General features: G+C 39.1%; 2 protein-coding genes across 2 annotated transcripts; both read right to left on the minus strand.

Annotated features, from left to right (window-relative positions):
• Nucleotides 1–1,972: 1,972 nt before the first annotated feature.
• LOC145894200 (adhesion G-protein coupled receptor G7-like) lies at nt 1,973–4,280 on the minus strand. Its single transcript, XM_082982695.1, has 5 exons — nt 3,925–4,280; nt 3,577–3,706; nt 3,364–3,511; nt 2,934–3,042; nt 1,973–2,748 (listed from the first exon to the last, which is right to left on the minus strand). Exons 1-5 carry the CDS (start codon nt 4,008–4,010, stop codon nt 2,628–2,630), a joined length of 594 nt encoding a protein of 197 aa, XP_082838821.1. The 5' UTR covers nt 4,011–4,280; the 3' UTR covers nt 1,973–2,627.
• Nucleotides 4,281–5,441: 1,161 nt separating this feature from the next.
• LOC145894199 (uncharacterized) lies at nt 5,442–8,154 on the minus strand. Its single transcript, XM_082982694.1, has 9 exons — nt 8,031–8,154; nt 7,530–7,922; nt 7,075–7,473; nt 6,687–6,803; nt 6,331–6,395; nt 6,192–6,268; nt 6,024–6,133; nt 5,839–5,967; nt 5,442–5,782 (listed from the first exon to the last, which is right to left on the minus strand). The coding sequence occupies exons 1-9, from the start codon at nt 8,107–8,109 to the stop codon at nt 5,505–5,507; spliced, it is 1,647 nt and encodes a 548-aa protein (XP_082838820.1). The 5' UTR covers nt 8,110–8,154; the 3' UTR covers nt 5,442–5,504.
• Between the last annotated feature and the right edge of the window lie 8,103 nt (nt 8,155–16,257).

The following is a 16,257-nucleotide window of genomic DNA, read 5'->3' on the forward strand; positions in this document are numbered from 1 at the left end:
CCTACGTTAACAGTATTTAAATATTTCAATATTTCAATATTGCACTAAAGCGATAAATGCGATGCCCTGATATTTTAGTAGACAATATCAGGTAGAAACCAACTTTGTAAGCGAATGTCTTGAATTTCTACAACGGCAGAACCTGCAAAGTTGTTGTATGTGACCTATATTGTGTCATTTGTTCAAACTTCGAGCAAATTCCTTAATGACGTCATAATGGACATATTAACAATGTGTGGGATTGCAAATCTAAACGTTTTCTACGGAAGCGGTTCCCAAGCATCAGATATAGACCAAACATTCCTGTTTAATGTGAATCTGATTAGTGTGTTGCAGTGTTGCGTTCGCCTGCTGTTATTGAGCGTCTATAGCCTACAGTAATATTCTATTTTAAATTACCTTTCTTAATTGTTTTATATACTTTTTATTCCATTTAAAGCAATTCTGTCAGTCATAAGAAATATACAACCACTCCTAAACCAATGCAGAATTCCTTCTTTTCAACAAACTGCTATTTTGTGCATGGTCAGTAATGCGTATCCAGCGTGCCGCACAAAACGAATTATTGAACAAGAATGTTGGAAACACCCTATCGGAGGGGGACTAACAAAGAATGCTCCTGAAAATTGCACTATGCGGTCTCAGATTTCAATGCGGTGAGCACCGTCTTTGTGTTTTTGAAAACTCTACACGCAGCACTTTCCCGAACAAAAATTTTTACTGTGTGGTTTGTACGCCTTCAAACCTACAGTGCAGTAAGGGATCAAGATATCTCCCACTTTGACCAATATATAAAATGACGCTGCATAAACACGCGTCAACAATGAATACATTTCCTTTCCAATCTGTTGTAAATTTAATGTGCTGCTTCAAGGAATATTGCAAGTTTGACGTATGGAAGGCGAAACGTCAGTCAATTAAAATTCATGTAATTTTTTGCACTGCACGGATTGTTGAACAAAAATTTTGAAAGTCCAGCAAATCTACAGGTATGCTGTGCTCTGACAACAACTCTACGCCGTTGCAAATTACTGGTCAGTGAATACATGCTTTGGTAAAATATTTGTTGTCGGGTGGGCATTCTGATATAAGTATCCAAATGGCTGGTATGTCGCAAATAGTTACAACAAACTGGAATCTATAAACTTATTGAAGCAATTTCACCTTGACGGTGCGTAGCTGCGCATTTCAACTTTGTCCGAAATATAGACCAATAGTTTTGTTCGCGACATAGTTTAATTTCAAGAATAAACAATTTGATATCGTATATGTATGTATACTGTGCACTGTTCTTCAAAAAGTTTTCCTGGAGCGTGAATATTTGCTATACATTCTTTGTTAGGTACCATGACCGGACTCATTTTTGTTTGACTGCATTTAAGAAATCTTTTACATTTCGATACATTAGTTTTTTAGCACGATTTCGTCCACTGAATTCGGATCCTCTAAATTTGGTTGGATGGAAATTAGGGATATTTTTTCCATATTCTCCTAAAATCATTACTTTCAAACTTGTGTTTACCAGCTACAGTTTTAACGTGGCCTACAGTGCTGTGTGTCTTGGGGAGCAGTTCTCGGATCATCAACCAAGAATGTTGAAAAAACCCTCGATGGGGGTCAAGAACGGCAAAAGGAATGTTGTTCGAAAACGTCGTTGCAATATGCCAAGGCGAACCAGTGGTTACGTGACATCGTGAACGACGCGATAATATATCCACGTTTGCATCGGGTGGCATGTAAATGTAGAAGGTGTTGTGGCAGAAAGATCCGAGTCTGCAGAAGAAAGGGATTGTCGGCAGACACAACAATCACTTTTTCCCCACAATGCTGTTTGTTCGTGGTCAGTGATGCGTATCTCGTTCTGCAGTGCTCTACCCGTCGAACAAGAATGTTGGAAACAACCTTTCGGGACGAGCTAAGCAAACGAATGCTTAAAACATTGCTTTATTTGCATTAGAAAATTGATCAACACTTTTTTAGATGCAAAAGCAAAGCAACTTCTTCGTTTACTAACACGTGACACGAAAAAATCTTACAAAATTTATACAATGAGCAAGTTAACTGCAAATCCTGCACAAAGTTTTGTTAAAGAGTGTTTACAAAGCTGTAGTTTTTAAGCGGCATCAGGCATGCGTATCTAAGGAAGCAGTCTTGCGTATCTTGGGACTCAGTCAGTGGAAGAACATCGAGCAAGAATTTTGGAAACACCGATTAGGGACGACTAAAGAAATGGAATATGCTGTGATAACTTTGTTGTTATTTATCAAGTCGAATATTACATTTTTGGTACCACTTTGAAAGTTGCAAAAGTATGCGTGGTCAGTCGTGGTTGAAAAGTACTTGAAGTTGAAAGCACACGATACTTCATAGAGGCCAAGATATATATTTAAATTTTTCGTGTTCCGCTATGCACTACCTTGATGTTGTTTAATTGCGAATCATTGGATAATGTTTTACGGTCCCAGGACAACGGTAAAAATGCACATTTCGGATAAAAGTAGCATATATGGGACACACAACATATGGGTTAATTTTCGTGTTACTCGTTTGGAAAGATTATTTCTTCTGTTAATTGCGCAAGCGTGACAATGATCATCTGTTAGTTGTTTTGTGCGTGGATCAACTTTTCAAATCTGCGACGGTGTCTTCGAAAATTCTTTCTTTGACTTTGTTTCATGACTTGTCGGGATTCTCGAAGATGCCGTAGGGTCAACGTGAATTTGATGAATTCCACCCTTTTTCCCTTTTCTAGAAATGGCGCAAATAAACATTGATTTTTGTTGCGTCAAACTGATGAAAACGGGCTGATCACACGCAGTACAAACTATATCGACTATCAAGGCAAGATAGTCACCATCTGCAGCTTACCGATCATTATACCCCATTTGAGCCTATGTGATGAAAACGACATTACGCCATTGATGTACGCTTACCTACTAAACGAAGGCAAACTGTCCGATATCGAAATCTTTTTCATGGCGCCGACAATCTCAGCTCTCGTCTCTTTGTGTCGTATGACGAAAACGATAAACAAGAAAACACCTACGAAAAAGGTTATTGTTTTATATTCAAGTCCACCCATTCTGGTTTCCAATCCGTGGTTGGTGAATGTTCAAAGTGGCCGTATGATTGAATGGTAAGCTTATTTGCTTTGTCGCGTATGTCCCATTATATACTAGTAAAACTCAAGCAAGATGATCAGTCTTTTGCCAAACTATTTAAAAATTTTATATTTATTGTAATTTTGGCACAAAATAAAGCTGATTTGTTCGGATTGGATTGTTTCTATTGTTTACGTCATGCAAGTAAATGTTTTGTTTCAACAATCTATACGATTACTAATAAAAGAAAGCTTTATGATACCTTGAAGGGAGATGGCTATTGTGAAAATGTATGCCAGAAATGAAGTGTCGTCGTTGATTCCAGTCAGAATGAAGCCAAAAATCCAGGCGACGCCAAGAGCCACAAACAGACCGAGGGAAAAAATCAAGTTTTTTGCAGAAGTTTCTTTCTGAAGAAAATGTGGAAACAGTTGACTTTCGTTGACTCGTTCAAGCAGGAAAATGTGTTGCTTACTTTTCCCGCCACTTTGCGACAGAATACGGTTTTGATGACAATCGCAATATAAGCCGTCACATTCACTGCCATGGCCAGTGCTGTCGGAATGATGACCCACAATTTAATGGCATCCGGTTTCAACCAACACCTGAAGTGCAGTGAATTTTTTGCAATATCTAGGACAGAATCACGTTTTGTCACCATGTTACCGACTGCATTGGGCGTTCTTGTTAACAAGTCTGTTAAATTTTATCGTTACCAAAACACAAGTATTTACACAGACATTCAAAAATTGCAACAGGGCAATTACGATTTTAACATTTTTTTATTCAGTTTTCTGACGTTGGTGAAGAAATCAAAACTTACTCATTGTCCGAACGATTGTATCGTTCTTTATCAGACCCGTACGATCCACCAACGATAACTGCCGGACAAATCCAACCCACAATCATCCACAATGGAAACAAGATTTTGTTCTCCAAATTGTTGTGCGTGTATATAGGCTACGAATTTATTAGAAAATACAGATGTTACAGTGAATATTTACAACAACAAATCAATTTTGGAGCAAACTTTTTCTTAAATTCTGTTTTAGGCGAGACACCACTAACATTTGTTAGCTATTCTTAAGCTAGTGCTGTGTCGGAAAGAAGAACCTTTCCTATTGTGTTACCCATTTGGAAGCTTCAGCAAAGAATTGGAACACAAGTGCTTTGTGTCATCTTAATTTCAACGTACGTGATTGAAGCAATTATCAGCAAAATTTTGTTTCGCAGTTCGTCAGTTGAGCTTGTCTAAGCACTGTATCAAAAACCTTTTTGTGGGAAACTATACTCACAAAATAGACCGCCATAAAAAAGACTGCTCCTTCCACAAGCATCCAACCGAAAGTAGCAAGCAATGAGAAGTGTATGACAACTCCGATTGCCGCGCAGATATGCTGAAAAATCTCCACAACATTCAAATGACTCACAATCAGAAACAGGTTGAGCAACAAGAGAGCGAACGCGTAGTTGATCAGCAAAACTGCTCCTCGAAGCTTTCTGCCAGCGCGCACTCGCCTAAAGACCAAATATCTTTTAAGTCTTTTCTTCGGGATTTATATTCAGTTAGTCAATGAGTACTGGTAAAGTACTTTAATTTGAGCGTCTTAAGTTTTAACATAAAATGAAGTAACTCCTTGTCCTTCCAATCAGAAACGTAGAGCATTATTTTACATTGGCTTTAGAAACGCTAGCGGCAGACAAATTCGGTTGGACGTTGAAAATAACTAGCCGCACAAACGGTACAAGGTAAAAAACTTTATAATTTGCAGGGTTCGATCGAGTATATGCTATATGGTACAGTTAAAAGTAGTATGCATTTTATTCTTGTAGGATCTGAAGTATTTTTTGAAACAAAGTAAAGTATGGGTTAAAAATGTCCGTCAACCCACTATTATTATAGACTACAATTTTAAGATTGCGGGTTGGTTTAATTAACTATTTTATCAAACAACAACAAAACAAAATTTTTTTTCCCGGATAACATCTTACCAAGCTCATAGAAAATCCATTGATCAGTGGCTAATGTACAAAAATATCAATTACTTACGGCAGAAAAGTAAAAACGGCAATAGTGACAAGAAGTGCTGCAATTGAAATACTGCTGCCAACAATCGATACATAATCCGTTCCGGTTGTGTGGTTCGTTTCCAGTTCCTTTAAAATCTATTTAGAACAGATTTGTTGGTTTTTTTGAAAAAAGGGAGTCGAATAGAAAGTTACATCCACTTACAAATAGCGTGGCGAAGTTTGTAAGATGTGTCGTCATGCATTCGATTGATGAGTTTGTTAAACTTGTTGTCTCTAAACCGTTTAGGGACCATTCAAGTTTGGTGGAGTCCCAATAAACGCAAGCAGCAATGTGAGTTTCGTTTTCTCCCAAAAAATGATACAGTGTTTCATCTACCATACCTTACGATACTTAAGCTTACATAACATATAGTAATAAGGTATTTTTGCAATAATAAACCAACACCATCTGTCGTATATATTCGTTGTCACATGCAGCGAAAGTACCGATTTGATGGCAAAACGCAGAGTTGCTTCCACAATACTACGGGGATCAGTTTGTCGCGTCACATTATCGAACACCGTTGCCGACAAAATAAAGTCCGAGACAATTTCACTGTTGCTCCCTTGAAACTTGTCGCTGTTGTATGCAGCGAAAGATATCCGCGGTGCTGGAGAGTGTATAGATTTGAGACATTTGTGTATTAAAATGAACATGCCAAAGTACCCTTGTTTGGCGGTATTGCGCCACGCGAAACAGATATGAAAGATGGAACGGTAACGGTATCACCGGGATTCGTACCAGTGACCTCCGTCGAATTAAGGTTTTCCAGTGAGAAAGTAAAAAAAGGGTTATCTGCATAAAACAAATGTGCGAATGTGCGAATTGGTCCAGAGAAAAACGTAACTTACTTGTGTTTGTGGTGGAAATGACAGCAACGGCAATGTCATTACCGTTAAATGTGTACAGTCCTCCTGAAAGGTTGACTCTAGCCCCCAAACTGTCTATTGCGTTAAAAATGCTAAAAACAAAATTTATTTTTTAGGTTAAATCGTTTTCCACGATGTATTCATCTTTACATGTTTGTTTCGTTTTCGTTAAATTGATTGGTTTCATTCAGTATCACACCAACTTCGTTGACAAATTCGTCCGTTTCCTATAAACAAATAAAGGATGAAAAGAAATGAACTTTCCCAAATGCTCTAAAGTGAATTTTACTATGGTTGTGAGAGAGCTGCTTTGATCGATGGAGTCCTGGATGTTCTCAAGTGTGATCAACGTATCTGAGACCAAATGCAAAATGGGATATATCAAAACGTGTTTTATTGTCTTGCACGCGTGATGAAGATAACACGGCACTTAAACCAATGGTTCTCAACCTTTTAGTACTTTCGGACCAGTAAAGTAACAAAAAAACTTTTACGGTCCGGTTATTTTCTGAAATGTAAACAAAAATTTTTTCATTGGGGTCTTAACGAAAACTGCACCTCCAAAACTACACAGTTATATCGTGATGAAAAGTTTTTTGAGTTTAACACCTTGTGGTCATTGCTCAAGTTCAAATGCAAAAGTACCTTTAGTTGGCGGAATCGTTGTGCCAATCGATACTCCAGCGGATGATGGAATAACATTGCTAGTTGCCGTCGAGCCGATGCTTTTGTATGAGGAAGTAGGGTTGGGCGTTGAAGCATCTGCGTTGCAGACAAGTTAATAAACTCGTGAAAACAATACAATTTGAACGTCAAAAATAATTTCCCACTTAGACAGGCAGTCCTGCCTCCCACGCCCACTCTAACCAGAGGAAAATAAACCAACACTTTCTGTCGTATGGATTATATATTTGTTGTCGCCTGCAGTGAACGTACGAACTTTGAAAATACGCAAAAAAAAATTTTAAAATATGTTAATTCACGTATTATTATTAATATGCAAGGTACACAACAAGTTTTAAAAACGCCTTACCGGTGGTTGAGGTGCAAAGCCATGCAACCAAATTATCGTTATCTTTGGGCAATATGAAAATGTGTATAAACGTGACGTTTGCGAAGTAGGCAATCACGTCGCAGTCTTGTCTGCATACTCCAAAATCACTTCCTACCACAGGGGTTAAAGTGTTGTTGCTAAAAGTCCAATTTGAGTACATTAAAGTGCTTTCAGGAGCCGAAAAATGTGTGCAACCCGAGGTTTGGCAGGTAGGTAATGTGTTGTTAACTCCTGTATCTTTTAGAATAATTTGTATCCATTGGTAAACCTCGTTCAGAACGGTTTCATCAAGGGTACCCAGGGTGCCATTGCACAAACTGCACGGAGTTTCTTGCAAATGCGGACAATACAAAGCAGGTGCCTCAACAACGGCAAAGCCTAAAGATAAATGCGGGCTTTTAACCAATTGCACATAAAGTTTAACCCAAAGTTACCATAGCCACAGATTGCCAAAGGGGTACATTCATGGTAACTTGGAACTATTGTAACAGAAGCGGTGTTTTCGCGACAGTCAAGATTGTTTGTCCATTCAACACGTAGTGCGCAATATCCGTTGCACTTCGTCCTACTGCAGATGCCATCAACAGCTAATGTATTGTTGCTCACCGTCCACGACGAACAGTTCATCTCGTTAATGCCGAACCAGTAATATTGAATTGACGCGTTGCAACCCTTGTGTAAAACGATGTTGTGGAGCGCCAGACTTAAGGTGGTGTAATTTGTTATGTTTACAAGGTTACAAAGTCCATCAAGTGAATGATTACTGTCAGTAGCAGACGAAAAAGACACATCGCTATTTGGAACATCTATGCAGCTTGAGCTTCGGTCTATAAACACAAGGTTAGTGCATATGACATTGTTATTTTTTGCCGCATTTTTATCAAGTTACCAAATTGTCTCAAATGCGTAATCATCCTAGATATAAAAAAACTTACTCGGGTGGAAGCAACTTCCGATCGACCAATTTGCGAAAACAACCCATAGACAGAGAAAATAATGAAGCCTGGAAGCCATTCTAAACTTCAGATCAAAATTCAGCTATTGCGAACTCCCAGCATTGATCGTAAATGCAAACTTGTTGCTGAAACCCCTTGTTTTTAACGTGGTGATGTTAAACCTTTTTCCTTTGTATGCAACGCCCCGAGAAAAAAATTCGATTTTCCATTGTTTCAACGTCATATTTGGAGAAGGAATTTACCCACCTTTGTGACGTAATAGCGAGTTTTAGTGACTTTGGTTCATTTTACGCCTCACTGACTTTATTATTTTTTAAACCAGTGAATGCACAACTGTGTTTGTTACAAACATATTTTCAAGAAAAACCTCGCACATTGCTGCTGTCAACAGCTGCACTGATGAGACCTTACAGGTCGAAACAGTGGGTATACCCGGTTTGCAGCTCTCAGTAATTATTCTGGCTTTTTTCCATATCTAAAGAAAAACTACTCGGATGTTGCAGTGTTTTTTTGGATGTGGTGCCGTGCTTTTGTTCAATTAATGCCAGGTTTTCGATAAATCCACTAACTAGCTATTTTAAGGCCAATACAAACCAAGTCAAATCCGGAATAACGATATTTTATTACACCAAGGTCTTGAAAAAGACAGGAACGTTATTGTGCATTAATTAAACGGTCTGTTGCACGCAGCGTCGCGTAAGTTGCTGAAAAGAATCCTAAACCTATACGGTTACCTTTCATTTTGGTGCTCGCTCTCTGTAGGGCAACTACTTATGCTGTGCGGGTAATTCATTGGGGTCTTAGATTTTGAAAAACTGCATTTCCACTTAATTACTTTAGGTACATCAAAACTTTTCAGCGGTTACTAATTACCGACGTATAACAAGTAAAGAAACAACAACACCAGTCACCATCTTGACTGTGATGAACATATAAACGTTAATACATGCAAAATTTTACAAACAGTATTTCCTCTCTAAAAACTTTCATTGTGTGGCTATCTCTTATATCGCTGCACTTATGACACAGGTAAACACCAATTGCGATTATGGTATGAATCACCTACTTTGCTTGATACAGATTCTTTTAATTTGCGGCAAATGTTCATGACTTTATAACCTCGTGACAACAAAACATACAGGAACAGGAGACATATTTCCACGCATTGTAAGCCTGGTTGACGAAACTGTTACCGCAGTTAGCTTTAAAATTCTAATCTTCTTACTCAATTTACAACGATCACAAACACTATTTCATATGCACAACAACATGTTGTGATTTTCCAACAGGTGATGCGTATCAGGCTGTGGTGGTGTTCCTTGATGAGACTGTGGTCACGTAATATTGGGAACGTGTTGCTCCATCGTCCTGTGTAGCATGACTGCCAAACTTTGCTGAGGTTGATGACGCACTCGCCACTTTGTAAGTTCCGGTGTGGTTTACTCTGGGAACAATTTAACAGGATTTACTATTGATACACCTCTTTCTCAATGACAAAAAGTTTATAGTTAGACAACCTTTGATCTGTACCGTTCACACTTACTTGAAAGCAGTTGGCAGTTTTATTCCTGATGAGATGTTGCTAACTTCACGGGACACTTGCGATCTTGTCTCTTTGTTTCGAACGACGAACACGATAAACAGAAATATACCTTCGGCAATGATTAGTTTGGTTTATATTTATGTTCGCAAACTGTTTTGTAACATCTGTGAAGGGAGTTACCTTGTAGAGAATTGGCTACAGCGAATACGTAGGCCAAGACTGAGGTTGATCCTAGATTAGCGCCGCTAAGAATAAACCCAAAAATCCAGGTAATGCCAAGAGTTACGAACAAGCAGACGGAAAATGCCAAATTTTTGTTGGAAGTCTGTTTCTAATTGAACAACAAAACAATCAAAACTTCAAGGGTAATGAGGTTACACAATATTTCTATCTTCTTACCCGCCCCTCAACAGCTTGAAAAAACGTCCTTTTTATCACTACAGCAACGTAGACAGCCAGGTTTAGTATCATTGCAATCGATGTAGGTGCTATGACAAGCGAAGGCACGAACAACGATTTAATCCAGCATCTGCAAAACAAATGATATGATCGTTTATTGTTTAGTTTTAATGGGATATTATGGCAATCCTAATCACTAAATCCATCCTAAAGCATTAAAACTTGCCACTTTTAGATTTTATCATTCTCTGCAATAATGTATTTACGTTCGAAATGCCCAACTCATCTCTATGAAAACAGGTTTTTACCAGTGAACAATATTTAATTTTTAAACAAATGACTCTTCAGATATGGTTAAACACGCAGTGGACTTCACCGATTTTTACAAACTTAATGTTAGCCAAATACTATAAAGTCTGTTTAAGTAGCCTTTATGTGTACTTACAGGTTGTCTGATCGTCTGTAACGATCCACATTCGACCCCACTGATCCAGCCACAATTATTGCAGGGCAGAACCATCCAACCACCACCGACACAGGAAAAAGAATTTTATTTTCCAAATTGTTGTGAGTGAAAATCGGCTGCAAACACAACAGTAAGGTAAAGTGTTGGCTCTAAAAGCTCCAACACGACATCGAGTGACAAAATATATCAAAGCAGATTTTTTTATATTTTTGAAAATATGGTGGTTGTCACTTTTACAAGCAGGTTTGCTCTTTCTTTTGTTATCTTAGTGTGGTACTTGTAATCATGTATGTTTGGCGGGTTTTTCTAAGGCAGAAATCAACAAACTTATCCCAGACAGGGGGTCAACAAATCAAGTTTGTAACGAACACAGAACACTTATAAATGTATACACGCTGTTTCTTATATACTCACAAACATCACGGCAAGAAAGAAAACGAGGCCTTCCACAAGCATCCACCCGAACGTTGCGAGCAACGAGAAATGTGTAACCACTCCCAAACCAATGCAGAATTTCTTGGAATCTTTCACTGCCGTCAGTTGGCTCACGATAAGAAAAATGTTAAGTAAAGATAGAGCTACAGCGTAGTTGACCAATAGGACCGCACCACGTAGTTTCCCGCCTGTGCGCGTTGTCCTGGAATTATGGAAACATTTCGCGATATTGCAAAATGTACAATATGTTGATTTGAAACGTTTTGAAGTGTAGTTACTTTCCGCATTTAAGCTGGATTATAGCCGCAATGCCAGTAAACCTTATAATCAAACTACGGGAGCTGCGATCGCTATGTATAAAGGTCCTGCGCAGTAAGATGCCTTGTCATGAGATTGTATTATCCTTGGTTTTACGAGGGGGACGATATTTGTTCCCCCCAAACCGTTTCAGGGGCTCCCAAACCGTTTTCCACCGTTATTCACTTTAATGTCGGCATTTTTATTTCATGAACCGGCTTTCAAGTTGTGACAAATAAACAACAGCAAGTCTAAAACCTGTGTTCGATGCTGCGTACATAAGTCAACCTCGGGTCAAAATTTGTTCTATATTTACTGAATGGTCGGACCGGCACCGACATGCGGACCGGTGGTTGTGGACCCAGTGGTTGTGGCAATGTTGATGTGGAAACTTACGGTAGAAAAGTAAAAACGGAGATGGTGAGAAGAAGAGCTACGAGGGAAATACTGCAACCAATTATTGTCACATAATCTGTTCCGCTAAGAAAGCGTTGAGTTTCTTCTTGTCGCCTTAACTGTTAACATAAAAAAAATTTTGGTTAACGATTTTTGAAATGATTGTTACACGGTGTGATGAGAACAACATGTACACGCCACAATTCGTAATTTTGGGGGGAATTGATTGCCAGATAAACCTATATATTTGCTTACAAAGAGTGTAGCGAAATTGGTTAGATGTTTTGAGGTGCAGGTAATTGAAGAATTAGTTCTGTTTGTTGCTTTTACTCCCTCTTGCGACCACTCCAGTTTCGTTGAGCTCCAGAAAGCACATGCCGCAACATGGGTGGCATTTTCACTCTAAAACATACAAAACAAAGTTTTACGTGAACGTATAGTTACAAAATAAATACAGTATTGAAAACACTGTTGAAAACTTCAGTTATTCGCCCATACTGTGTTCCTCTGTAGTTCGCTTGGCACATAGTTATTGGTACCCAACGAAAGTAGTAGGCTAGCTCAAAGTAAAAAATAGTACTGATTGGTTTATCAGCTAGTTAAGCGCCGCGGTAACCAGCTGCTCTTATGTGACCTTACATACGAAGTGTACACTATAGTCGGCAACTTAAGTACAGCATTATACACCGCTCTGCATGTATATACCTTGCGCTGTGTCTAATTTACACTTACCCGATTGAGCGAAAATAACAGTATAGCAGATAAGTTACGGGAATTGTCTATTGTTCCGTTGGAAGCAAGAGTTGCCGAAAGGATGAAGTCTGAAATAATTTCAGTTGTTCCAATCAAGAAATTTTGACTGGTGTAGGCAGCAAATGATATTCTCGTTGCTACAAAACATAAAAAGTTGTTAATCCCGTCACTATCAATGATAATACTTGTAAATCTTTGCTTACCAGTTGTTTGTGTCAACTCATTGGAAGGTATGAAGATGTACGAAGTTGCTGTGGCTGAAAGATCAGATTGGGAAGAAGAAGAAAGGGATGCAGATGTCAACATGTTGTTTCTTCCGATAACAAAAGCCAAGTTGTCTATGTGAAAAAGGTTGGTGTGAATGCGACCTACCATCGCTTTTCTGTTTTTTCAGGTTTTGTCATAATGTACCTTTGGTTTTGGAAACGACAGTGACAGCAACGTCATCACCAGTATAGCTGTATGATCCACCCGAAATGTTGACTTTTGTTGCTAAGCTATCAACAACGCCAAAAAACCTATACAACATGCATAATATGAAAACTGTGCACAAACTGCTGTTGGGTTTGAGGGTTTTACTCTTCTGTCTCCATTGCGTTGATTTTTTCGGTATCCTTATTAAGTAGGTCGTCGATCTTACTCGCAATTTCGTTCGATTCCTAAAACGTATTACGTTTCAATCTTTAACGTGCAAACTACGCTTGTAATGAAATAAAATTTGTGTTACTGTGACAGAAATGCTGCGACTTCCGTTGATACTGTCTTTTATGGATTGCAATTTAGTTGGAAGCTCTGCAGTCGAAGTAGTTGGAAGTTTTGCAGTCGAAGTAGTGGGAAGTTTTGCAGTCAAATTAGTTGGAAGTTTTGCAGTCGAAGTAGTAGGAAGTTTTGCAGTCGAATTAGTTGGAAGTTTTGCAGTCGAAGTAGTAGGAAGTTTTGCAGTCGAATTAGTTGGGAGTTTTGCAGTCGAAGTAGTTGGGAGTTTTGCAGTCGAATTAGTTGGGAGTTTTGCAGTCGAAGTAGTTGGGAGTTTTGCAGTCGAAGTAGTTGGGAGTTTTGCAGTCGAAGTAGTAGGGAGTTTTGCAGTCGAATTAGTTGGGAGTTTTGCAGTCGAAGTAGTTGGGAGTTTTGCAGTCGAAGTAGTTGGAAGTTTTGCAGTCGAAGTAGTAGGAAGTTTTGCAGTCGAAGCAGTGGGAAGTTTTGCAGTCGAATTAGTTGGGAGTTTTGCATTCGAATTAGTTGGGAGCTTTGCAGTCGAAGTAGTTGGGATTTTTGCAGTCGAAGTAGTAGGAAGTTTTGCAGTCGAATTAGTTGGAAGTTTTGCAGTCGAAGTAGTTGGAAGTTTTGCAGTCGAAGTAGTTGGGAGTTTTGCAGTCGAAGTAGTAGGAAGTTTTGCAGTCAAATTAGTTGGAAGTTCTGCAGTCGAAGTAGTTGGAAGATTTGTAGTCGAATTAGTTGGGAGTTCTGCAGTCGAAGTAGTTGGAAGTCTTGCAGTCGAATTAGTTGGGAGTTCTGCAGTCGAAGTAGTTGGAAGTTTTGCAGTCAAATTAGTTGGAAGTTCTGCAATCGAAGTAGTTGGAAGTTTTGCAGTCAAATTAGTTGGAAGTTTTGCAGTCGAAGTAGTTGGAAGTTTTGCAGTCGAAGTAGTTGGGAGTTTTGCAGTCGAATTAGTTGGAAGTTTTGCAGTCGAAGTAGTTGGAAGTTTTGCAGTCGAAGTAGTTGGGAGTTTTGCAGTCGAAGTAGTAGGAAGTTTTGCAGTCCAATTAGTTGAAAGTTCTGCAGTCGAAGTAGTTGGAAGATTTGTAGTCGAATTAGTTGGGAGTTCTGCAGTCGAAGTAGTTGGAAGTCTTGCAGTCGAATTAGTTGGGAGTTCTGCAGTCGAAGTAGTTGGAAGTTTTGCAGTCAAATTAGTTGGAAGTTCTGCAATCGAAGTAGTTGGAAGTTTTGCAGTCAAATTAGTTGGAAGTTTTGCAGTCGAAGTAGTTGGAAGTTTTGCAGTCGAAGTAGTTGGGAGTTTTGCAGTCGAATTAGTTGGAAGTTTTGCAGTCGAAGTAGTTGGAAGTTTTGCAGTCGAAGTAGTTGGGAGTTTTGCAGTCGAAGTAGTAGGAAGTTTTGCAGTCAAATTAGTTGGAAGTTCTGCAGTCGAAGTAGTTGGAAGATTTGTAGTCGAATTAGTTGGGAGTTCTGCAGTCGAAGTAGTTGGAAGTCTTGCAGTCGAATTAGTTGGGAGTTTTGCAGTCGAAGTAGTTGGAAGTTTTGCAGTCGAAGTAGTTGGAAGTTTTGCAGTCGAATTAGTTGGGAGTTTTGCAGTCGAAGTAGTTGGAAGTTTTGCAGTCAAATTAGTTGGAAGTTTTGCAGTCGAATTAGTTGGAAGTTCTGCAGTCGAAGTAGTTGGAAGTTTTGCAGTCGAATTAGTTGGGAGTTTTGCAGTCGAATTAGTTGGAAGTTCTGCAGTCGAAGTAGTTGGAAGTTTTGCAGTCGAATTAGTTGGGAGTTTTGCAGTCGAAGTAGTTGGAAGTTTTGCAGTCAAATTAGTTGGAAGTTCTGCAGTCGAAGTAGTTGGAAGTTTTGCAGTCGAAGTAGTAGGAAGTTTTGCAGTCGAAGTAGTTGGAAGTTTTGCAGTCGAATTAGTTGGGAGTTTTGCAGTCGAAGTAGAATTAAGTTTTGCAGTCGAAGTAGTAGGAAGTTTTGCAGTCGAAGTAGTTGGGAGTTTTGCAGTCGAAGTAGTATGAAGTTTTGCAGTCGAATTAGTTGGGAGTTTTGCAGTCGAAGTAGTAGGAAGTTTTGCAGTCGAAGTAGTAGGAAGTTTTGCAGTCGAAGTACTAGGAAGTTTTACAGTCGAAGTAGTAGGAAGTTTTGCAGTCGAATTAGTTGGGAGTTTTGCAGTCGAAGTAGTAGGAAGTTTTGCAGTCGAATTAGTTGGAAGTTTTGCAGTCGAAGTAGTAGGAAGTTTTGCTGTCGAATTAGTTGGGAGTTTTGCAGTCGAAGTAGTTGGCAGTTTTGCAGTCGAAGTAGTTGGAAGTTTTGCAGTCGAAGTAGTAGGAAGTTTTGCAGTCGAATTAGTTGGAAGTTCTACATGTAAACAACAAAATATTACGGCGAACATGTAGAGAAGATGGACCAATTACTTCATGCCCCTATACCTTGGTTTTGGGCGCAAAGTACCGGTAATGCAGTTCCGTGAGGTCCAACAGACGTTAAAAATATTTTCGTCACGTTAATTTGATCACAACATGGGTCAATCGTCACCGCGCAGTCGCGCCTACAGTCAGACCCTTCCACCGGGTTCAACTGATTGTCGCTCCACGTCCAATTGGAATAAGTTAGGTTGGATTCCTTCACTAGGAAAAATGTGCATCTGTAAAAGGGCCACAGGCAACCGAGGGTTTGATTTTGCGCGAACCGCACGAGTTCGTTTTTCAAACTTTCGTCTAGAATGGCCAAACTCCCGTTGCAGACGCTACACTGCGTTTCACCCAAGTGTGGACAGTATAAGGCATATTTCTCGGTGTAAAAACCATCTAAAAATCAAAGGACAAATAAAAGAAATTGTTTTCACATTGAAAGTAAATCTCAGTTTTCACACTATTTTTCAAACTATCACTGAGTCACATACCCACATGTCACAGGCCTCATATAAAAAGGGTCTAGGGTGTCTTGAATGTCAAAAGGGGTTCATAAATATTATTGTTTGAGGGATTTCAAAAAAAGAGGTGCTCGCATGTACACATTCGTCCTCTAAGAATCCTGACTTACCATTGCTATTTTGGATTATTAAATCAGAGCAATGACGATAGTCTTGAACTACTTCAACCGAAGCGGTGAAGCTGCAATAATACCCAATGTAGTAATCATAATATTCAATTATTTGAACTTTCAAGGCGCAGTATTGTGAGCATTTGACTTGAACGCAACTT

The sequence above is a fragment of the Ascidia mentula genome, chromosome 3 (genome assembly GCF_947561715.1).
Source record: "Ascidia mentula chromosome 3, kaAscMent1.1, whole genome shotgun sequence".
NCBI lineage: Eukaryota > Metazoa > Chordata > Ascidiacea > Phlebobranchia > Ascidiidae > Ascidia > Ascidia mentula.